Source organism: Cordyceps militaris (genome assembly GCF_000225605.1).
Source record: "Cordyceps militaris CM01 unplaced genomic scaffold CCM_S00006, whole genome shotgun sequence".
Lineage (NCBI taxonomy): Eukaryota > Fungi > Ascomycota > Sordariomycetes > Hypocreales > Cordycipitaceae > Cordyceps > Cordyceps militaris.
Window position 1 is genome coordinate 1,456,435 of NW_006271974.1, and position 22,800 is coordinate 1,479,234.

General features: G+C 51.6%; 5 protein-coding genes across 5 annotated transcripts; 1 reads left to right on the forward strand and 4 right to left on the reverse strand.

Annotated features, from left to right (window-relative positions):
• Positions 1 to 1,722: 1,722 nt before the first annotated feature.
• CCM_07735 (ABC multidrug transporter, putative) lies at positions 1,723 to 7,000 on the reverse strand (the record flags this gene model as incomplete). Its single annotated transcript, XM_006672875.1, has 5 exons — positions 1,723 to 5,811; positions 5,881 to 6,214; positions 6,246 to 6,374; positions 6,559 to 6,643; positions 6,811 to 7,000. 5 exons carry the CDS (start codon positions 6,998 to 7,000, stop codon positions 1,723 to 1,725), a joined length of 4,827 nt encoding a protein of 1,608 aa, XP_006672938.1.
• Positions 7,001 to 8,500: 1,500 nt separating this feature from the next.
• CCM_07736 (ubiquitin interaction domain-containing protein) lies at positions 8,501 to 11,484 on the reverse strand (the record flags this gene model as incomplete). The annotated part of the gene is made up of 7 exons (XM_006672876.1): positions 8,501 to 9,148; positions 9,198 to 9,460; positions 9,483 to 10,823; positions 10,871 to 11,074; positions 11,124 to 11,208; positions 11,268 to 11,324; positions 11,383 to 11,484. 7 exons carry the CDS (start codon positions 11,482 to 11,484, stop codon positions 8,501 to 8,503), a joined length of 2,700 nt encoding a protein of 899 aa, XP_006672939.1.
• Positions 11,485 to 12,367: 883 nt separating this feature from the next.
• Positions 12,368 to 13,178, reverse strand: CCM_07737 (ubiquitin conjugating enzyme (UbcC), putative; the record flags this gene model as incomplete). The annotated part of the gene is made up of 3 exons (XM_006672877.1): positions 12,368 to 12,901; positions 12,964 to 13,047; positions 13,113 to 13,178. 3 exons carry the CDS (start codon positions 13,176 to 13,178, stop codon positions 12,368 to 12,370), a joined length of 684 nt encoding a protein of 227 aa, XP_006672940.1.
• Positions 13,179 to 15,184: 2,006 nt separating this feature from the next.
• CCM_07738 (general amino-acid permease GAP1) lies at positions 15,185 to 17,235 on the forward strand (the record flags this gene model as incomplete). Its single annotated transcript, XM_006672878.1, has 4 exons — positions 15,185 to 15,587; positions 15,649 to 15,856; positions 15,912 to 16,121; positions 16,170 to 17,235. 4 exons carry the CDS (start codon positions 15,185 to 15,187, stop codon positions 17,233 to 17,235), a joined length of 1,887 nt encoding a protein of 628 aa, XP_006672941.1.
• A 238-nt stretch (positions 17,236 to 17,473) lies between these two features.
• On the reverse strand, positions 17,474 to 22,360 carry CCM_07739 (protein kinase (Gcn2), putative; the record flags this gene model as incomplete). Its single annotated transcript, XM_006672879.1, has 2 exons — positions 17,474 to 22,099; positions 22,154 to 22,360. 2 exons carry the CDS (start codon positions 22,358 to 22,360, stop codon positions 17,474 to 17,476), a joined length of 4,833 nt encoding a protein of 1,610 aa, XP_006672942.1.
• Between the last annotated feature and the right edge of the window lie 440 nt (positions 22,361 to 22,800).

The following is a 22,800-nucleotide window of genomic DNA, read 5'->3' on the forward strand; positions in this document are numbered from 1 at the left end:
ACGGACCTCCGGCGCCTTCAGGAGGAGCTTGACCGCCTCTCAGCAAGAATTCAAGACCATAGTCGTCGTATACCTTGCGCTTCTCGGGGTCGGAGAGGATCTCATAGGCCTGCGAGCATTCTTTGAACTTTTCGGATGAGGCGGGGTCGTCCTTATTCTTATCGGGGTGCCATTTGAGGGCAGCTTTCCTGTGGCAAAGTCAGCAAACTACACAGCAGGATGCGGGAGGACTGGCAATGGCCGGAAAGTGAAGCGGCGAGACCGGGCAGATCAGAGTTTGACCTCGAGCATTATTCGCTGCCCAAGGCGGAATCCTCTGAATGTGGCATCATTGCCCCGCAGCAGCTTCCTAGCGACGACTTGGACGTACCTGTAGGCTTTTTTTATCTCTTCCTGGGTCGCCCCAGGCTTGATGTTGAGGGAATCGTAGAGCTTTGTTTCCTTGACCATGGTGTTTGATGGCGAGGATGGGCGCTCCTTGACTGATGCAAGGGTGTTGTTGATTGGATCAAGGTCGGTCCTTTATATGCTAGCGATGGGATCAGGTGATGCGGGCAAGTGTTGTGGTGGTAACGGAGCCTAGGTAGCCGAGGGCAGTGAATGGCTTCTGCGTCATGAAAAGACAAAGCAGCGGGTGATGAAGTAGGCCAAAATCCAACTGAAACAGTGTGTATCGTTTCTTTGTAGCGAGGAATGAAGTATTTGGATGAGGAAGATGCAGGAGAGGGAAACTTGGCGGGCGATGAGGCGCAACAAGAGGTTGTAATAAATTCAGTGTGTAGAGGTACCACCTAGAGTACAGTGAGTGGGCATAATACTGCAGGAGGTACATATTAGCGGGCTGATAGCGGATAACGGGAGGGAGAGCCACTAACATGGCACCTGGAAGAGGACGCATATAAGCTTCTGATTGGCGCAAAGTACCTCTCGACTATGAAAAGCGGGACTCGAATCCTGCTGAGCATCCTTGTTGCCACTAGAAGCTTCGCTAAGCTGCCACAGCCACAGCCCAACTACGGGTACAGATTACAGGTTACAGCCAGTTGAATGATTTAGATTTACAGTGAGTGACAAGGCCCCTTGACGTAGCCGCTGGGGCTATGACGCACCAAATCGACATAAAGAAGGAACAAAGCAGAGGAAAACAAATATGCCGAGTATCGGGTGTGTCGCCTGCATACACAAGAAATAAATACACAACATTTCACCTCCTTTGTAGAAAGGTTCGTGTGCCCTCGATCAGCTTCCTGACCTTTATGACCCATGTGATGCCGTCGGGCGTCAGAGGTCGGTCATTCGATGAGCAACTTGCCAAGTGGTTGGCAAAGTCATTGGATAATAAATGCTTCAGTCGCAGTGAGGCTACACACTCTAGAGGCGCGTTGTCAAGTGACGTTGACTACGCCTTGTGCGTGATGATGCTGTCTCACCTCCGCCCAATACATCATCTCAACCGAAAATAAGAACATCACGAAAATAATAATAATGAGCCCTATTTCGCCGTCTTGACCGACAGCGACGGCAATCATCTCTGTCGGCATCAACAGCGCCCGAGTACGACCCGTTTGAAACACGGCTCTTGTAGCACTGGTACCAATTACACGAATGTAACTTACCCTCTATTAAGCCCCCTTTCAACCATCTTACTAAGAACTGCATACGAAACCAACTCATTCACCTTTCGAGCAACTGTACCAGGCTGAATCTAGCCAGTCCATTCTGCTACGTTGACGGCGGGGTATATTCCACTCCCACAACCCTACCTCGGCGCATCTCAATCACTGCCTCGACATTCTTCAGGCTAGACCTACGATGGGCAATCATCAGCATCGTACAGTCAGAAAAGTATTCCATCATAATGTCGTTGACAACCTTGTCTGTCGCTTCGTCAAGGCTACTCGTGGCCTCGTCAACTAGTACAAGCTTGCTCTTGGTGTCGCGCTGCTTTTGAATGGCGCGTGCAATGCACAGCAACTGAAGCTGTCCCTTGGAATAGCCAACATCGTCGACGATGGCATCCAGACCCCCCTTGCTGGCAAGTTGGGCCCATATGTCAAATTTTTTGAGAAGCTGCTCCAGCCCGACGTCCTGGAGCGCCACCTTCTCATCATCCGAGGCGGCCTTTTCCTTGACATCATTCATCGTGTCGGGTAGCAAGTTGTCCCGAATGGTCCCATCCAGGCATAACTGGTCCTGAGAAATAGTGACCAAGCGCGACCTTAACTCGTCTCGGGAAATAGACCCGATATTAATACCGTCAATCTCCACCACGCCTTCATAGTGAATAAAGCCGAGTAATGTCAACAGCAATGAGCTCTTACCACTACCGCTACGCCCAACGAGACCAACCCGTTGACCTGCCGCCACGGAAATGGAAATGTGGTCAAGCACAGGGTCCGCTTCCTCATCTTCTGGGTTGTAACGGGCAACCACATCTCGAAAGCACACATGACCGCTCCACGGCCAATGCTTCGGCAGTGGTTCCTGAGAGACTTGGAGCTCCTGGGGTGTGTTTTCGCGGAAGTCGAATAATCTTGACAAAGCTCCAGCGCTTATTTCAAGCCCTGTCCAAGCAACGATCATCGCTGCAAACGTCTTGCTTAAAGCCAGTAGACTCAGGAATGAAAGACCAACAGACGACGCAGAGGCTCCGTGGTTTATAAACAGGGAGAGGGACACAAGTAGAACAGCAAGAGATCCAGTGATGAGACCAAGTATCAGCACAAGCCACTGTTGAATCATCATCAAGACGTAGTATGGCCGTTGAGACTCTGCCAGAAGCTCCAGTCCCCGTTGGATACTCTGATCCACCCAGTTGAACGCTTGGATGTGAGACAAGCCGGCCGCTGTTTCTTGAAAATAGGTGTGGAGCGGTGCTTTCATCTCTAGATCGAGAATTCGAATCTGTCGAGAGGTGCGGAGGTAATACCGTTGTATAAAGTATACAGCAACGGTGAGGAATGGAAGACTGATGACGAGATAACTGGCACCGGATAGCACGACGCCAATCTGGAAGACAACGTAGGCCCCGGCATAAATTGTCCGGAGGAAAGAGGCAGGTAAGTTTCTAGACAGTAAAAGCATGTCCTGGTTGAAAAAGTTCAACAGATGCCCTGTTTTCGTCGCGCTGAGGAACCGCAGAGTGGCGCCCATTGTTCGTTCCACCAACATGGCATGCAGGCTGAGGGAGGCTCGCGGAGACAACCTCACATGCATCAGCCAATAGGTCATGCAACCAATGACACATGTTGCAAGAATGATAGCCAAATATCCGACGAAGTAGATTGAATTGTTGGCGTGAAGCTCCACCCACACTCGTACGTAGATGTCAGGAAGGGTCTCACCGGCCGAAAATAAAGAAACAAAGAGGCCGTAGAAAAGTGAGTTGGCCCGCCCGATTGGGTCAATAAATAGCCTGTACAAGCTCCAGCTGCCCGTCTGCTTCACCAATGCGGTCTCAGGGTATGTCGACGGCGAGACTGCGTCCAAAGATCTGCGAACGGCATCTTGCTCCTTGTTCTCTGCCGTCATTCCCACGTTCGTATTGCACGTGTTCAGGATAGCCATGATTTCGTTTCGAGCAGCCCGAGATTGAGGTTTTCCGCTGAAGCTGACGATGCCATTGGCACTGACGAGGAGAACATGGGTGCAGACGTCGATGCACTCGGGCAGATAGGTGACGAGAAGGATGGTGCTACCAGCCCGTTGCAGAATACCGCCATTGCCGCACAACTGGTGGAGAATGACTATCGCCGTCTCGCGATCGAGAGCGCTAAAGGCATCGTCCAGGATAGTGATTTTGGCCTCGGCGTATGCTGTTCTAGCTATTGCCACCCGCTGGCGTTGGCCGCCGCTTAAGTTTGAGCCGTTGACGCCGACAACATAGTCAACTCCATCGGGCAGCCAAGCAACGTCCTCTTCGAGAAAACAGGCTTGGATAACTTTCCGAAATTTGGCTTCATCATATTTCAAATGCCCAATAATGTTTTGACGAATTGTCGCATCTTGTAGCCAGACACTTTGTGCGCAGTAGCTGATACCATCGACATCAACTTGGACAGAACCGCCGAGGACTTGGCCGTGTCCTAGTATAGCTTCCACAATGGTGGATTTACCGGAACCAATTCGGCCAATAATTGGGGTAATAGATCCGTGTGGAAGCTCAAAGTTGGCTCCTCGAATAATTGGCTCCGTCATGCCATGCTTGGCAAGATCGGCAGAATTGAAGCGAACATGGCCATTCAAGGGCATGCTTGAGGAGGTAGGTGTACCAGAAGAGTTCACTTTTACTCTCGAGTCCACTCTCTCCGAGGTGCCTAGAAAGTCCTCAATGCGTAGAAAGCAACTGTTCATGCTGGTTACCAACGGGTATATATTCAACGAGTTGGCAAGGGGGGTTTGGATCAACGAAACAACCGTCAGTGTTGGAAACACTTTGCTGGCAAGCATGTGCCCTTGAAACGCAGGCCCGAATAATGAAGCAATAATGACGATTGCAGGTGTCATCAAATCTGCCATCAACACAGGACCAGCTGCGAGCGCCTCAAAGAGACGATATTTTCTCGAAACAGCAATTTCATCAGCTCGAAGGGTCTGCAAATGGGTAGATATCGGTGGACCAAGCCCAATCATCTTGATTGTCGTTAATTGCGGTAGAATGCGTGCAGTCTTGGCTACGCGGTGTTGGACGCTCTTGTTCCAGGCTGCAAAATGTGTTGCCATCTTTCGGCCAAGAATATAGGTCGCAACGCTGGTGACAGCCACAGGCGCAAAGACAGCTAGAGCAGCAATATCGATGAATGTCGAGAGAACAAAAATGCCGAGACTCATTTCAACGATGCTAAAGGGAATATCGACAAAGTTGGGGACGCCTGCTGCTATACCGTCGATATCGGCAGTCATGAGAGTGACGGCAGCCACATTTCTGGCTTCACTCTCGCGCAGACGATGGACTTTATGGAACATCAATGCCACAAGGGCGCCTCGTATACGTGCGACGTATCGATTCATCAGATAGCCAAATGTTGACTGGGCTATCGGAAGGCCTAGGAAGACAAAAATGGTGGCTCCGACCAACCCGATTCTCTTGCCAGTTGCGTATGATCCAGTATCTGCGGTGCCGAGCATGACAATGACTTTCTGGAGAAGAAAAGGCTGTGCCAGTCTGAGTGCGGTCATGGACAAGCGCGCGCTGATCATTGGCAATAGATGTTTCTTCCAGGTCCTGAGGGTAGCTCTAAATAGGCCACGAGAGCCGGTGGAATGCGTGGTTTGGCGAGGGCGCCAGAAGCTTCGCAGCTGTTTGTAGAGTACATCGGGCGCCATCTCAGGATCCATCTTATCCAAATCCTCTAGCATTAGCTGCTTATAAAAGCCCGTTGAGAATACCGGTCGTAAATAGAGAAAAAGCATTCTGCTCATGGCGCCGCTCGTTGCCTCGAGCCCAACATTGTCGCGGAGACCTGGGTTCGTGATGGCCGATCTTTTCGACACGTCTTGGAGACAGAGCAAGAGGATTTCTAGGGTGGCGGCAGCCGCTTCCAACCCACCCAGAGAGTCGCGACCTGAGCGCAAGAAGAATGACCGGCTTTTGGTGATGTCGGCGAGGCCAACCAGGAAGAGATACATGGACAGGGGGCCTGACGAGCGAATAGTGTGAAGATGCTCCGCATAGACCAAGCACCCGGCACAGAAAGCAGCGACCAAATCGACGGCGCCCGCGGGTGTCGTGGTATCTGTATAATACTCGGGTTGGCGGCGGATGAGCACCAGCACGGCTGTTTTGATAGCAACCAAGCAAGTTGAGACGAACTAGAAGCTTTGGATCAGCGATTGATCCAAGCGGGTATGATTCGGAAGGGGAGACCGAACCAGCTTCACCCAGAGCAAAGGGCCCGATGAAACGCAACGAGGTTGCCAAAAGCAATGGTGGCAAATGAAGAATGGAGAAATGACAGCAAAAGCGGAAGAGAGTGAGATGCTCAGCACCATTTCCTCGAATTTCAGCGTGAAATCGAACAACGACCCAACCCGAGCCCAGAAGGCTTCGTCCGCGGGCAACGTCGAGGTCATGGTTGGATCCTCTGCGGTCACAGCGCGGACTTTGCGAGGAGCAGCGATGTATTTGCGAAATGGGACAGAGCTGATTTTTCTTGGGACGGCGCCGACCACGTCGTCTTTGTCGACAAGTGAGATGTTGTGCGGTCTCAAGGTCCTCGCCAAGTTGCACAGGAAAAGCTGCGCACCTATCTGTCACAGCGGGGGACAAGGCTGGGAGGCGTTTCCCTGCTATAATTCCCAGGAAGTTGAATAAGGTGGTAATCTTGTTGGCTGGCGAGGAGACAGGGTTACAATCCACAATCTGCAGTGCAGAGCTGCAGGCAGCATGTACGTCCAGGTAAGAGGGAATGGCGCTGCTACTACTGCAAGGTGATGAGACTTGACCTCCGCATCCGCTTTCATGGGAAGCTTCCAAAAATAGTCATCGGGAATCATCGGCTGGCAAGACTCGGTTTTGTACAGCGAACCCCCTCCCCGTTTTGACGGCTACCTACTCACATGTGACGCTCGTTCTGTGCAGGATGGAATGTGTTTGCATGTTTCATACTTGGAGGATGGCACTGCGGCGGCCACTCGTGCCCGCCTGCATTGCATCTGCCTGCTGCGCTTCATTCTACTCATCTAGACGAGAGGAGACACTCGAAAGAACAAACGCGAGTCATCTGTTCCCTTCCCTCCCATATATGTTGGCCCTTTTTCCGTATATGTCGTAAATACAGTGTCCAAGCATGTCATGACGAGCCCATCAACGCTGAGCCTGCCCATCGTACGCCGTCCCAGTTGCAATTCCTTTCAGAGCATTTATCTTGTTGATGGCTGCATTGATGTCAGCGGCGGCCTTTGACGAATGCGCACTATTGCAATAATTACCTGGGGCACCGTGGGCTAACTGGACGAAGAGGAATACACCCAGCAAGACGCGGCCCGATAGTAGAAGCATATTGAAGAATGGTTGATGAAGAAGTAGGGTTGGATGATTCCAAGAGCTGATGGCAGTAGTGCGGTATAATAATAATGTGGTCATGGACTAATCAGTGTAGAAATCAGTTTCTTTTGTACAATTGGAGCCTACTGGTATATGGACAGCCAACCCATGTCATGTCGCAGGGTGGGTGGGAGGTGACATGCCAGTATTACTGCCTGCATCGTGGCGTTAGGCCCTAGCCGCTCGGGGGCAATCAGCTGCTATCTTTCTTGGAACTTTTGCACGACTGCTTCCGGGCGGAGGGGCGTCTTTCGTACCAGATTAAAGCCTAATAAGCGAGCTCAAGCATGATTTCGGCAGCGTTCCAGAGGCAACTAGCTTAACATCGCCCATCTTCGAAACTAGATCCGGCCAAGTAGTTTGTACGCTTGTCCCTTTTTATTCCCAGGCATTGCCAGCCGGGCCGCGGCGCATGTACTATCGAAAAGGTGTTCTGTTGGTCTGTCAACTTTCGCATCTACCACGACAGGCACATGCCACACCGCAAGTGCAATATATATGTAGGTAACTAGCCTTTGGAGAGAATTGCGCCACTCCGCCCGATCCCTCGGTCCGCCGTAGATTACGAATAAGAAACGCAGATGTAGACATGTCCACTGTACTGACAGTCAAGCGAGACATAACGGCATCCGCTTGCCGGTTCACTGCGCCATTTAATACTCGTGCAGGAGTACGGACTACCAAAAACAGATTGCCAAGCACGCAGCCTGTTCCGCCCCCGCCTTCTTGCTTCAATACTTACAACAGCTGCTAATTCTATTCCGTCAAGGCGAGTAAGCGAGCTGGCCACATCCGCCCAACATAATTGTCAAACGTCCCCCAATATTCGTCAAATAAATAGTCGGTTACTCATAGCTGGACGCCGATACCGCAACAACTCCCACCAAAAATAGGTGTGAGTTGCCGGGCTCAGAATCCCAACCTCAGTAGTCCACTTACACGCACGACCACAAACGTCAAGGAATCATATTAAATTCCAGGAAACTAAGAAAATTATACAGGTTACTGCAGGGCCGTCCATGATAAAATCGGTTGATTCTATCCGGTCGGCAGCTGCGAAGAGGGTCTCAAGTATGCTTGCTAACTATGCGTGTCCCAATCGCCAATGCCCTCGGCCTCGACAGGGCCTTCCTCGCCTTGCTCAAAGGCCCCGTGGCCACCCGCATTGGCTACTAAAGCATCACGTCAACGGCATTGCCTTTTTATGCCCAAACTCTCACATAATCCAATACAAAACATTCAATAGTTCATACAGCTTCTATCGGTGAAATAAAATAGTGTGCTGGTCTTGAGGGACGGCCCCCGCCGCTGGTACCTTCCACTGAAGTCTACAGCTTTCCCAAACGAATATTGATGGTTTAATGCGATACTGAAATAGCCCATTCGGAGACCACATTACCGCAATGGTGCCGGTGCCCACGACTATCAACTATCTAGTGTCTTCGTCGCTGTCGTCTAAGTCTCCTTCTCTAGGGTGGGCATATCAAGTTCCATAACGTTATCTGATGTCGGTAGCCGCTCCGTAGATTCTCGCACCGTCGCTGGTACAGGTACTCCCTGCGGCGGGACCTGCTCCATCTCCTGTGTAGGTACGGGCATCTTCCCCCCATTTACCGGTTTAAAATCGATATCAGCTGCTGTCCCCTCATCCGTTTTAGTGTTTGCGGGTTCGGGATAGTGCGACAGGGCAGCCCTCAGCCTCGAGAGGCTATCGGTATCAGCACCCGCATCATGCGTCTGATACTCGTCTTTTTGGAAGTTCAAGTCGGCTGCTTGTTCTTCAAAGGAGTTATCAAAGGCATTGGCCCCATCACTACCCAGGGACGCATGATTGCTGTCGAGCGAGTCGATGCTGTCCGATCGGTGCTTTCGCTTCGAGGGCGAAATAGGATCGAAAAGCGCCGGTTGTCCAATATCCCGCTCATTGGTGCGTTCAATGTTGAGTTCGCTGCGAAAAGCCTTGTTGTCCGCCTTGATAAAGCGTTCTAATGGTAGACTGAGCGGATCCTTGGAAGTATTGAGGGCGTCTTCAGTGGCATAGACAAGAAGTGGCGTTTTCGATTCTTGCCAAACTTCTCTGTGAACGCGCTCAATTTCAATTTTCTGGCCAGAATTTAGTACACTATGAGCAAAAAAAGACGGCGGATCATACCTCGACTTTGACCGGGTGTTCCTCGCCCTGAGCATACGCCAGACGCCACCATTGATCTGCTTTCTTCGGCACGTCGCCCAAATCAATCAAGTCTGTTTGTTTCCGCTGACAAACATAAATGACATCTGTTTCGGTTGCAACACCCCGGAGCAGATACCTCTTGCAGGTCATTGGTTGTGGCCGGCCTGGCTTGTCCGGGTCCGTTAGTAGCCGACCAAGGCTCCTTTGCTTGGCCTTGAGCCTGGTAAGCTCTGAATTTAGACCTGGGTAGTGTTAGCTGATAACCTTCTTTCCAGCAGTCGTACAATATACCGTCTATCGCCTTGTTCATGTCTGCCAGCACCCTTTCCGTGAGGGCGAGAACGTCGCCCACTTTGTCCAAGGCTTGCTGCTGGGTTTCCGAGAGAGACCTAGGAGCGTCATGGTAGTCAGGGAATGTATTAGTATCGAAGCCAGATTGCTCCATGCTGGTGAAGTGGCCGGCGCTCTGTAGATACTTCTCCAACACTTTCCATTGCTCGGTAGCTTTTTCCATCTTGACTTTCTTACTATAAGAAAGCTGATTGAAATCATCTCGCCATTCGTGCAATTTTTGCTCCTCGCGGCCGATATTCATCATCGCGAGCTTTGTCTCACACCAGGCTTTTTGGATCCGATGCGCCTCACGTTTGCGGTGTGCGAGCCACCTTTCGGGGTAAAGTTCAGTTGGTATATCCAAACAGTCTTCGGGTCCCTCGCCGCCAAATTTGAGGGCTAGTACTTCACCCATATTTTTAAAAAGAGCCATTTTAGAGTCCTCCGTCAGCTCATTCCATGAAAGAACATCACTCCATAGAAGGTGGTCAAGCGCTTCGTAGAGTGTCTTAATATTATCGTAGTCGCCCTTTAGATGCTCAATTTCGAGCAACCCGAATCTCACGTCGTCGTCGCCGAGATCGTCACCATGTATAAGAGCTAGTGAGGCAACTTGGGTGAGGGGGTGCACAAGGTCTCCATTTCTTGAACCCAAATGTTCATAGAATTGCTTCTCTAGTCCGGCCGCGGGATAGGGAATCATTTCCGCCAAGGCGCTGGTAGTGCCGTAACTTCGCTCAGTAGAGTCAAGAAAAGCCATCAGACGGTGTATCTCAGCTTCAAGTCCTGGTTTCACATCATCATCGGATGCTGATTCCGAATCGCTCTCGGGCGCTTGCACATGTACGGACTGTGGAGGCGTAAGGCTTTTGCCTTGCCACCACTGAGTATCATATCCGTAGGCCTCGGCTGGGGCTCCGCATCGAAGAAAAATATTCCGTGCTAGAGGAATCTCGTGTAGAATAGTCAGAAGACCGCCGAGCCTATGATTTCCGACGGTGTTGGGGTGTTGCACTAGAAAGGCTGGTGCATCGGTCTTCCGCTGTCGATCCGAAGGAGGTAATGCATTCGAAGACATACTAGCCGAGGTAACAGGGACTACTGCCCACTCATTAGGGTCGTACACCGTTGGAAAGTATGCTGTGGAGGTGACATTTCTCAGGACTCCCGATTCCTGCCCGGGGGCGGCAATCCCGGCTTCCTGCGCAGATTCGCGCAAAGCTCGCTCCATGTCTTGACCTAGCTGGTCTGTGTCCGACTGGCCAACGAATCCTAACACATTATTAGCGTTGAATGGGTCATAGCGCCAAGATGCGTACGGGGAGCATCAGCGGCTGTCAAATCTACCAGCCGTCCCAAAGGGGATTTGGTATTGGATCGGGAGGGTGGCCTGGAAGGTGCCCCTAAGCCGAATCTATCAGGCGGCGGGGTAAATCCTTGTATAACGTCGCTTTCGTGCATTGAGCTATCCATCGATTCGATATAAAATGAAGGGTTCGGATTCGGTTCCTCAAGGTGGAAAGCTGTTGACAGGTCAGCATGTGGGCGACCGGGCATCTCGTCTTGACTTACAGGAGCCAGCATTGTTGTCATGGTCGCCATTCCCGTCTGCAATAAACATACCATCATCCCATACCATCGTAAAACGTTGTCGGAACTGTTGGTCGTAGGCTACGTTAGCTCGAAGACGAGACCAGTCCAACAGGGCAAACGGACCTCGTCGGGATTATCAAAGTAGCTCATGACCACGGCTTCGGCATTTCGGCCGTTATTCTAGCTTGCGCGTTAATATCAACCCGAGGAGGATACCATGGCTGTGGAGAGTTTATACCTTGAGCGCCTGAATAACCATGCCCCGGTCGTCTAGGCGGTCGAGGCCTGCAAAGTCGATGACTTGCGAGATCTCATCTTCTGTCGGCTCCATCGAGGCCATGTTGTATTTATATGCTCGATGGTGCGAGCATGGGGCGAACCTGATAACGGGGTCAGACGATGGGCGCGTAGGAAACGTGGACAGCTGTCGCGATTGCTGCCACAGGCATTCAGGTCTTGCGTCTTGTCGTTGTCAGGGTGCATCGACTAGCAACAGTATCGGAGCACAGCAAGTTGCCGATCGACGGAGCAAGGGCGGAGGGGAGCAAAATGAATTTGGTGATTCATGCGCAGCAGGATGGCGACGTTGACACCACGCCAGCCACGATGCAAGGTTCTGGGTTGGCAGCGGAACGGCGATGGAGAGCTCGGGAGGGCTGACGTCGCTTGCAACTCGCAACTCAGCCAAGCGCCACCGCAGGAACGGCTGTCAGGCTGCTGTGCGGCGGTAAGCTGGTGGGCTGACCCCTACAACAATGGTAACCAGTACCAGGTAAGCCAGGTGGGTAACATGGCGGCTGCTGTTGCCCGCTGTAACAACTTGTCCCGTTTTGAATGGTACAACCAGTAATTTGGAAGACGAGTTACGCAGCACAATTTGCTAAAATAATAAAATTTGCCTCGTAAATTCCATACCTCCTCTTCTCTCATCAATGATACCCATACATCCTGCACCAAGGCGGTGAATAATTTTTTAAAGATGTATATTGCAATTCGGGCTGTCTACATCCTTAGATGCATCAAAACAAGAATTGATGCCAGGTGTATCTAAAATGCTATGAAAATCCAGTAATGCGTCCCAGAAAATAAAAAAAATGACGCCAGTAGAGCTCGCTGTATCGAACCCCGTGTGCTGAATACTCCCACGCTAAAACGCCTATGAACCTAGTTTCATGGCTGTGATGCCATGACTGACGCAGCTTGCCACACCGCAGTCGAGCACGTTATTCTTTGTCGTCTTCTTTGTCGTCTTTGTCGTCTTCTTCGTCGTCTTCTTCTTCCTCGAAGTCGTCCATGTTGCTATCGCTGCCACCAAAGTCGTCCTCCTCCTCGGAGGGGTTCCAAAAGTCGTCATCGTCCTCGACAATTTTTTGCGGCACCGGCGCAAGATCAGCTGTGGTTGGCATCCTGACGCCCTCCGGGACGTCAACAATCGATCGAGAGACGACCTCCTTGGCCAGGGTATCGTACTTTGCTCGCTCGTCACGGTAGAGCACGCTCGCATCGACGTTGGCGGGCGAGTTGATTTCGGGATCGTCCATGAGAAGCAGGACGGAGCGCAGGACAGACTCTACACCGTGCAGGACGTTCCATCGCTCATTGGCCATTTCACCAGATTGTTCATCATCGCCCGGCTTATGGAGAATGGATATACAAAGGTTGCCATCAGGGTACACATTTGGGTGTGTGATGCCCTTGGTCAGGAAACGGAACGTGGGCGGTTGGTATGGGTAATCGTGAGGGAATCGCATCTCGCACTGTGGGACGTCTTGTTAGTAGTCAACGGGATGAGTTGTGACAGACTGCCCGCAGCGATTACCTTGAGGTATGCACCGTAGAAGACGCTGTCGGGATTGACAACCCACAGGCCGACACGCCACTTAAACAGGTTCTGCTCGTCCATCTGCAGTGCAGTTAGCATCTTGTAGTACCGCATGCATAGACTGAGCTTGGAAGCAGTCCACCCACGTCGATCGTCAGCCATTTCTCCTTCTGGAGCGGGTTGAGCTCCTGCATGAGCCGCTTTTGAGCCATCGCGTGGTATCAGGACAGCGGGGTGCACTGGGCTTGTGTTGGAAGGTATATCGAAACAAGCCCGGTCTCTTGTCGTAACGGGCCAAGAAGCAGGACTCGCCGAGAAGTAGAAAGACCAGCCACGGCCTGACCGGAGGATTTTGTGCTGGGTTGTTGGCGGAGAGGAGTAGGTCTGGTAGTTGGTTGGTGGTGGTCAAGGTTGGGTTGCGAAGGCGGTGTTGAGCGGTAGGCCGCAAGCGTCGTTGGGAGAGCGCGCAGCAGTAAAGCAAGCGGGATGGTGGGTAGGTGCACTGAGGTGGCGCTGTAAGCAATGCAGGGGATATGATAATGATAGATAGAAGCGAAAGGAAAAGCGAACTTTTCCTAGATGAAGGGAGTTGATTGACGTTTGTCAGGCAGAAAAAGACGACAAAGGACATGACTCTTCATGGAGGCCGGCGGGCCAACGCGACTGGTCGAGTGACGGCATCAGATCAGGTGCCGGCCAATGCTGAGAGAGCTTTCTGCCATTTGAGCCCCTTGAGCCTGCCAACCCTTTTTCCCCCCAAGTACCTAGGTATGTTATGTACCTACTCACATATTTATCTGATCTGAAAGGTACATGACGGCATACGAACACAACTTCAGCGCTTTTCAGTATTGGCTTCGCATGATGACCAGAGGTACCTATGTACTAACATGTACCTAGGTACCTACCTACCTACATTACCTAGGAACCTGCTCCGCCGCCAATTCTCCGCCATCACCCCTGTTTGCCAGACTACGGACACCAACAGATTCATTGGCCTTGCCCTGCAACATACGAAACACAGATCCAAATCACACGTGCACATACGCGGGAGGTAAAAGAACCCCATTATCCATCTTCATGACAACGGACGAGAAAGGGACCAGGCCACGTTGTCGCGCGCTGGTCTGCCTTCTCGCACCGTGCTGCTTCGTCAAACACATTGGCATAACTCTAACGGCGCAGTCACTGCATATGTTGGATCATTTCAATCGATACTCTGGCGTCTTTATTATAAACCCCAGTCTTGGCACCGAAACACAAGGGTCGGTATCACAGTTATACAAACCACTCATCGCCTTATAATTCCGTCCTCCTATGCTGCAGTGGGAAGGCTTATCGACAACCCTCGTCAAGCCGTCTCGCCCAATGCCTTGCCTTCCGGACCCTCTATCATCAATTCATAGTGGATGCTCATAACACGAATGTCCAAGATTGCTTGACAAGAGGGGCTGCCCCAGACCAGCGCCGACGCTAGGTAATGGTTAGCCTCCCTCGTCACTCTAATACTGGGCAGACTCGACTCGTGTGAGAACCGTTTCAGGGCATGCCAACGTAACCTCATAGAAGCTGCATAGCATGGCGTATGCTTGGCGTAGCAACCATCAATAGTTCCAATTGCATGAAATGCAGGCCAGGTCGCCCCTTTTCGCCTGTTTCTCACCAACCGAGGTCTCATTGACTCCGCCGCGATATGCTTCTCGTTAAGCCCACGCTTGATGCAAGATCGAAACAGATCCTGTACCCCAGCTTTGCGCGACGGACTGCTTTAGTGGCATGACACTTCACCAAATCCAAGAGCTCGGGGGGCTTTCCACTTGTCATCCATCCCGTCTCAGCAAGGCACTATCCGTTCTGCGCCGCACGCAAAACTTCCCCCAATGCATTAACGAAGCGGCATGGCGCCTTTGGCCAACGTTCTTTGGCTCACCAAAATGTGGCGTTGACCCTGAGGCCCTGGGCCTGCGCTACAGCTGCAGGCATGCAAGCCCTGCCAGAGTACCAGTTACGCTCTTGGTGGGTGGCAAGGAGTGCCAGCCTGCGCAGCCCATTTATACAATATAATCCCCTTATCTTCCCGACTAGGGCTCGGAGAATAAATAACTGATACGTTCATGTGAAAATCGTCTCTTTTCGACGACGGCCATGTCCTCTTTCTCTCATTCACACCAGACGACGAAGCCTACCTCTCTTTGTCGCTGTCCGACAATCCAACACTATGGCTGGCAGCGACCCAAGCAGGTCGCCGTCCAAGGCCGGCATTACCTTTACTAGAGATTTTGAGATTGTCGAAATGAGTAGCTTGTCTACTGCCGACAAGGACAAAGACCACCCCCCCTTGAACACGGCATCATACGCCGTTTCCACTGCTCCTCGACCGGTTCGATACGCCAACCAGAAAGCCGCAGGTCAGAGATGGGTGGACAGCTTCAAGCCACTTGAGGGCTCCTCCGAAGTCATCAAGGATGGATACTACGTCACCGAGGGTATGGAAGAGATGCCCCGCGAACCGCAACGCTTCTACGATCTACAAGCGGCCAACGCGCGAACCGCCAACTCGGCGCTGGTCCGCGGCTTAAAAGGCCGTCACCTGCAAATGATTGCAATCGGCGGCTCCATTGGTACGAGACAGAATTTGTTTCGCTTTCTTGTTCGCTCTGCCGTATGCTAATCCTGCTCCAGGAACTGGTCTTTTCGTCGCCTCTGGAGGTGACCTGGCGCAAAGCGGCCCAGCGTCGTTGCTCACCGCGTACGCGCTCACGGGTGCCATGCAGTTCTGTACTATGCAAAGCTTGGCTGAACTGGCAGTTGTATTTCCCATTTCAGGATCCTTCTCTGCATTTTCTACCAGATTTCTTGATCCATCCTGGGGCTTTGCTATGGGCTGGAAGTGAGTACAACAATCTCCATGGTGTCACTTGACTTGCTAACATTTGGCAACCCAGCTATGCGTTGCAGTGGTTAGTTGCCTTGCCATTGGAAGTCATTGCTGGCGCCTTGACAGTCGAATACTGGAACTCTAGCCTTAGCAAGGCCATTTTTGTTACTATTTTCCTGTTTATGATTGGTGTTATCAACCTATTCGGCATCCGCGGCTATGGTGAGGCCGAATTCCTCTTCTCCACGGTCAAGGTCACTGCCATTGCTGCCTTCATGTTAGTTCCTCATGGCGTGATGATGGAGTACAGCTAACGGTATTCTAGTCTGCTCGGTATTGTCGTCAACATTGGAGGCACTCCTCACAGCGGCTACATTGGTGGTACATACTGGCAAAATCCTGGCGCGACGAAGAATGGATTCAAGGGATTCTGCAATGTCCTTGTATCCGCTGCTTTTGCCTTTTCTGGTACCGAGCTGGTTGGCCTTGCGGCGGCTGAAACCGCCAACCCACGCAAATCCATCCCAACGGCCATTCGACAGGTGTTCTGGCGCATCGCCCTCTTCTACCTTGTGGCCCTGCTCCTGGTGACACTTCTGGTCCCCCACAACGAACCGCGCCTGCTTGGGGCCAAGTCGTCCGTCGACGCCTCCGCTAGTCCATTCGTCATTGCCATTGAGAGCATGGGCGAGACGATTCTGCCGAGTATCATGAACGCCGTCATCCTCCTTGCCGTCATCTCCGTCGGCAACTCGGCCGTCTTTGGCTCTTCGCGCACCCTCGCCGCGCTCGCCGAGCAGTCCCACGCCCCTAAGCTTCTCGCCTACATTGATCGCAAGGGGCGGCCGCTCGTCTCCGTGCTCATCACGCTTGCCGCTGGTCTGCTCGCGTACCTCGTCGACATTAAGCAGCAGAGCGAAATCTTTGACTGGCTTATCGCCATCTGCGGCCTCTCTAGCCTCTTCACCTGGAGTAGCATCTGCCTCTGCCATATTCGCTTCCGCGGTGCCTGGAAGGCCGCCGGCTACACGCCCGCTCAGCTGCCCTTTCAGTCTCAGGCCGGCCTCATCGGCTCGTACGCCGCCCTCGTCGCTAACGTGCTCGTCATAGCATCGCAGTTTTGGACGGCCGTCTCGCCGCTCGGCGGCCGCGCCGACACGTCCTCTATCGGCATCGCCAAGAACTTTTTCCTCAAGCTGCTTGCCGTGCCCATTGTCTTGGTCTTTTACTTTGGCCACAAGCTTTGGTTCAAGACGCACATTTTGCGTACCAAGGCAATGGATATTGATACAGGGCGGAGCTTTACCCGCGCGCAGTCGATTCACACTGATGACCCCAGCCTGAATAGGAAGTGGCCATTCTGGAAACGCGTGTACCGATCACTGTGCTGATATGTCGCCGTCGTCTGTTCTTTTTTGGTTGATGATTGGGGATATCCCACGGGGTTTGACATCTTTAGCGTCCTCTGCAGCTTTTAAACACGTGTGTATTTAGTACCATCTGAAATGGAGAAGAAATCGCAATTCATAAATCATGTCAGCACAGCCACCGTCTACCTATATATCATCAAATAGTCGTTTGCAAAATCATCAACATTGACGTCCTACGCCAAAACAAAAATCCCACCCCTCACGCCGCCAAATCGTAGTAGAGACAAGTGCCCGTCCTAAAATTATACAAAAACGAGTGCCGCGTCCCGTCCTTGCGGTCATACGTAAACTTCCACGCGTCTAACTGGTCGTGAATCTCGCGCACATACTTCTTCTCCGTCGTCGTCACGCCGTGGTCGACGCGGCGCCAGCTCTCCGGGTCCGACAGCCGCGTGCCGCCAATCAACGTCATGACCTGCTCCGACGTCTCGACCGCGAGGATGGGCCCGTCAAGGAAGGACGTCACCAGGGCGGCAGCAGTGACTTGGGCTTGCTCGACGACGGTGCGTCGGTTAAACTTTTTGCTGCGCGTCTGCGCGACGAGCACCTTGACGTCTTGCTCGCGTTCTCGTTCGGCGGCGGCCGAGGGTGTCTCGCCTTGGACGGCGGCGATGCTCTTGCGGTTGCTGCTGCTACTGCCTTTGATATCGCGCTTATGTAGCTCGGTGCGCAGCCAAGCGGTCAGTTGCGTAGCGGGAATGTCGATGTCGGCCACATCCTTACGCAAAAGCGACTTGATCTTGAGCATAGACTCGGGTTTAAGGATAATGATCCATGAGTAGTTATCATCTCTGTGCTTTTGCAGCAAGTCTTCTGGAGAGCGCGAGTCTCTGGCAAGCTCGGCACTGATGTCTAGCGCCCACAAGGTCTGCAGTAGCTCAACGCCAGAGGATCGCTGCATGGCCGGGTCAAAGCTTGCGACGAGGATATCGCAGCGCTTGGGATTGGCCAGGCTGTTTGGGTCGTCGTCCGCTTTCTTGAGAAACGCTTTGCTACCTGCCTTAGGAGTGCGAGCGAGGCGCTCCCAGGCGATGCTGAAGCCGACAGCGTGACGCTCGTCAAAATTGCCACCCATCTTAGGCCGCTGCTCCCTGATCAACCCGTCATAGCGCCCACCGGCTGCGAAGACATCCTTGACTCTCTTGGTGTAAAGACACGAGAACAGTAGCCCGCCAGTGTAGAAGCTTTCTTTCAAACTATTGAGCGGGCTGATATAGATCTTCGTTATTACACCGAAGCGCTTCGCATAGTCGACCACTTCCTTCAGATGCGCGATAGTCGGAGACACTCTTTGATACATGTCTGTGCCCTCAAACAGCTTCTTCAGCTTGGCGTATGTCTTGTTAGGTGTATCCCTAAAGTCAAACTGCTGAAGTTCATCAACGCTAGTAGCGGAAAGACCAACGGCAGGGGACCGGAGTTCCATTCGAATTTTCTGCCACGTAAAGTTGTGAATGTTGAGTCGACTCAGAACATCGGAAGTCGCACGGCGATTAGCCGGCTCGATACCGCAGTGCTCATAGATCAACTGTAGAAGATCAGAGTGACCAAGATAAAAGCTCATAGGCGTTGCTGACAGAGACGGAAAGGCGACGAGGATCTCGTCGATAACTTTCAATGCCTCTGCTTCCTTTAGTGCTAAATCCAAAGCATCCGTGCTCACGATATCAAAGTCGACCTCGCCAAACATTTGCGGCTGTCCTGTATCTTGCTTGTCGCGGAAGACGCTACCAAACGCGAATGTCTTTGGTACTATCGGGCCACTTGAGTTCTTCGCCAGCATTCGTGCATGACCCATCGTCAGATCATATGGGAGTTGTAGCACCGTTCCATTTTGGTCCAGAAGCTGAACGACGTTATCTCCGTATTGCGATGACCTTGGGTAGATGGCACCACGAGTTGCTTCGACTGCGCCGTGGCGACGGAAAATGGAAGTCAATTCCGTCTTAACCATGTGCCTTGCCATCAGTTCAGACGCTGTCGGTGCATTGACAAACATGTCCCAAGCGTAATCTTTGGTAGCTTCAACTGGACGAGTAAACAAAGTTGACAACATTTTGCGATAGTATGGGGAACTTGGGTCTGCCAATCCCGCCAGAGTTCGTCGAATGGTTTCGCTCTCCATTTGCACCGGGAGCTTGCCGCTTTTCAGTAGCTCTGCACTATACGGTCGCTCCTTGGGGTTGTGGTTCACCAACGATGTTATTATTTCTGTCATCGACTTCTCTGCAGGTTTAAAGTCATTCGGTAAGATGGGCCTTTGTCGTCGCAGCTGACCGATGACATCCGCCTTTTGCATGCCCATCATTGGTTGATAGCACATCTCAAAGAAGATGATTCCCAGTGAGTACATGTCGACTTTGGTACTGTACTGACCATGAGCCGCGGAGCGAACTTCTGGTGCGGAATAGTACGCAGTACCGATACTTCTTGTCATGTCATCCGTTTCCAAATGTCCCCCAGTAGTATTTTTGTCGAGTGTAAACTGGCCACTAGTGGCGAGACCAAAGTCACCGATCTTGACATTGTCGATGCCATCAGCACTGCTACTGATGAAGATATTTTCAGGTTTCAGGTCGCGATGAACAATGCTTAGCCCATGAATATGGGCAAGTCCTTCCAAGACCTGACGAAACAAACGCCAAATCTCTGTCGTATTTTGGAACAGATTGCGCGAGATCAGATCACGTAGGGTTCTTTTCTCACAGTACTCCATCGAAATGTACAGAATGGTTCGGTACGGCTTCTGAAATCTTGCTCTGCGCAGCTGAGCGGCTTGCCTTGCCCTAACAGGTGAGCCAGGACTATGCGCGTCATCATCAGAGGCAGAGCTGTCGTCTTCACGCTCAGTGTCATCATCGTCTCCGTCTTCGTCGCTGCTCTCGGAATACTCAAACTCGACTGCCGCGTTGGATGACATGAAGTCTAGCCCTCCAGTACTGGTAGCAAACTGGATTTCGAGGCCGTTGGACTCGGTTTCTTGGGTTTCCTGAGTATTATCATCCGCTGATGTCTCTCCCTCTGTCTCGGTAAAATCGGCGACCTCTTCGACCCAAGTATTGTAGTATCTGACTACCGCAGGGTGACTCAATTGAGAGAGCAATCGGACTTCTTTCAGAATTTCGGTCAACGAGGTGTGCGATCGCTGGCTAATCTTCTTGATGGCATAAATCTGGCCGTCAAGTTTCTTTCTGGCTTTGACAACCTCGCCAAAGCCTCCCTTTCCGAGCCGACCCTCTTCTACAAAATCTTCCGTATACCTTGAGATCGCGGCTCCTCTGTTATGTGAGTCGCGTCGTAGGCGCATGGGTGGTGCTTGTAGAGAAGTAAGAGATGGCACAGTTGAAATGGCAGCAGAGGAATCGTCAAAAAGAACCGGGGCGTCTGTGGCAAGAAACTCGCTAGATCCGAGTTCAAACGCTCGCGGGCGTTTTTGTTTGTCTTCTTTGAAAAAGCGTCCAACAAGCTCTTGCAGAGGCTGCGAGAGCAGGAGAGATTCCATCAAGTTTTTCGGTGACGAGTATTTGCGCAATACGTCAAGTCCGAAGATCATCTGCACAAAGACAATACCAAACTCCCAAATATCAGTTTTGTATGTATAGATGGGTTTGGACGCTGCGGCAATTTCTGGCGGAAGCCAGTATGCGGATTTGGCAGAGTTGACGCCAGGAGGGCCTTGCTTCTGCTCGGAAAGCGCGTATATCTCACGCTGATACCATGCATCAGCTAATTTTGGGACAATCTCGCCAGTTGGTTCTCTAAATAACAGAATATTTCTAGCATGGATACACTGATGCGCAATGTTCTTATTATGTAGAAAATTGAGTGCATCAAGTAAATCTCGGGTCCATGATTTTACCTTGCTCACTTCGAGATTTCCAGCCAGCTCGAGTAGTTCCTCCAGAGGGCCCTTTTCAGCGAGTGGCATAAGAATTCTGACTGTCCAAGCGTTGGCAGCTGAAGGGTCTGACGGAATTCCACCTTCAACTTTGAAGTCCAAAATCTCGACGATTTGTCTGTGGACAATCTTTTTGGTCGCTTTCAGGTCTTGAAGACGCGACTCCAGGGATTGTAGTTGCTTTCTGAAATCTTGAGAATCTTTCCCGGAAGGTCTCAGAGTGGCTTCTTTGAGTGCAAGTGTCTGGTTGCAGAATCCGCTAGATGCAACCGGGCGGACGGTATAGACCACGGACACCTTGCCCCGGCGCTCATCACATTTCGCTGCAACCGACCGAAAAGTGATGAGGTTACCAGATTTGTCCATGGAGTTGCAAAATTGGTCGAAATCAATGCGATCTTCAACAGCTTCGTTGGCTTGGGCAGTAAGATGCTGATGAGCGCCATTGGGTCGACGACTCTGGCGAGATTCTTTTCCCTTTTGACGTTGGCGATCCAGCTGCTGCTGAAGCATTTCGGCAATTATTCGCTCTTCTTCCTTTGCTGCTTCCATCTGCTTGCGATCCTCCTCTTCCTTTTGTTGTTGGGCAGCTCTAGTAGCCTCAGCTTCGTGGCGGTCACGCTCTTCTTCAAGCGAAGGCAGGTTTTTACCAGCCGCCTTTGCCTGGGCGGCCTCCTCAAGGATCTCGCGGATACCTTCGACAATTTGGTCCACCATTTCTTGCTCATCGTTGGCAAATATCTTGGGCTGTGTCTCGATGAACTTTTGGATCTTGAACTGTGTCGATTCGCGGAGGAAGCCCTGCTCTTTGATGGTAATGATTGGCGGCGTCTTGGGATAAGTAGCATTGAGAACGAAGCCGATGGTGACGGCATAGTCTTCGTCGGTCGTTGCTTTGATTCGTATGTCGAAACAGGGCTCTGCTTTCTGCTAGCGGTCAGCATCGTTCCCCGAGAGACTGGTAGGTAGGGTAGGTCGTGCCTGCCAGGCACTATGGGTGCCGTTATGTTGAACAAAGTCTTCTCCATAGATGGCTTCTAGGGCCAGCAGTTCGTTTTGCTGGAGCTCTTCATATTCAATTTTGTTGGTAGCCTCTGGGCTCGTGGGTTTGAGCCCAGGGAAGCTTGAGTCATCGTTGGGTTGATTAACGAGTGGCGATTTCCATGCGCCAGTTGCTTGCCACGCCATGGTTGCGTGAGGTACGAGCAAGTATCACAGCCAAGGCCGTGATCGCTTACGCTGAAGTCGCCATGCTGATATTGGTAGGGTAATAATATTGGTCGGGTTCGCATGAAGAATGCGAAGCGGGAGAGGAAGCTCTTTGGCTCTGCGGTTTACGTCTTAAAGAATAGCGGGGTACTATCTTTAGTGGGGAAGGTGAGTAAAAGTAGATAGAGAAAGTAAGTTTAGTAATTATACGTAGTAGCTATATAAATGCAAGAGATGAAAAGATCTTAATAGCCTGGATTACATTATGAACGCTTTTTTGAAGGTTATAAATACTTTATGGCTAGGTGTGGCTTAGACACTGACATCAGCGCCCCCATTGTGCTTTCTATAGCGCGACTGAATTTTCTATGTGTCTCTACACTTAATTGAAGCTGTCATAAATATGGCCTCTATGGCAA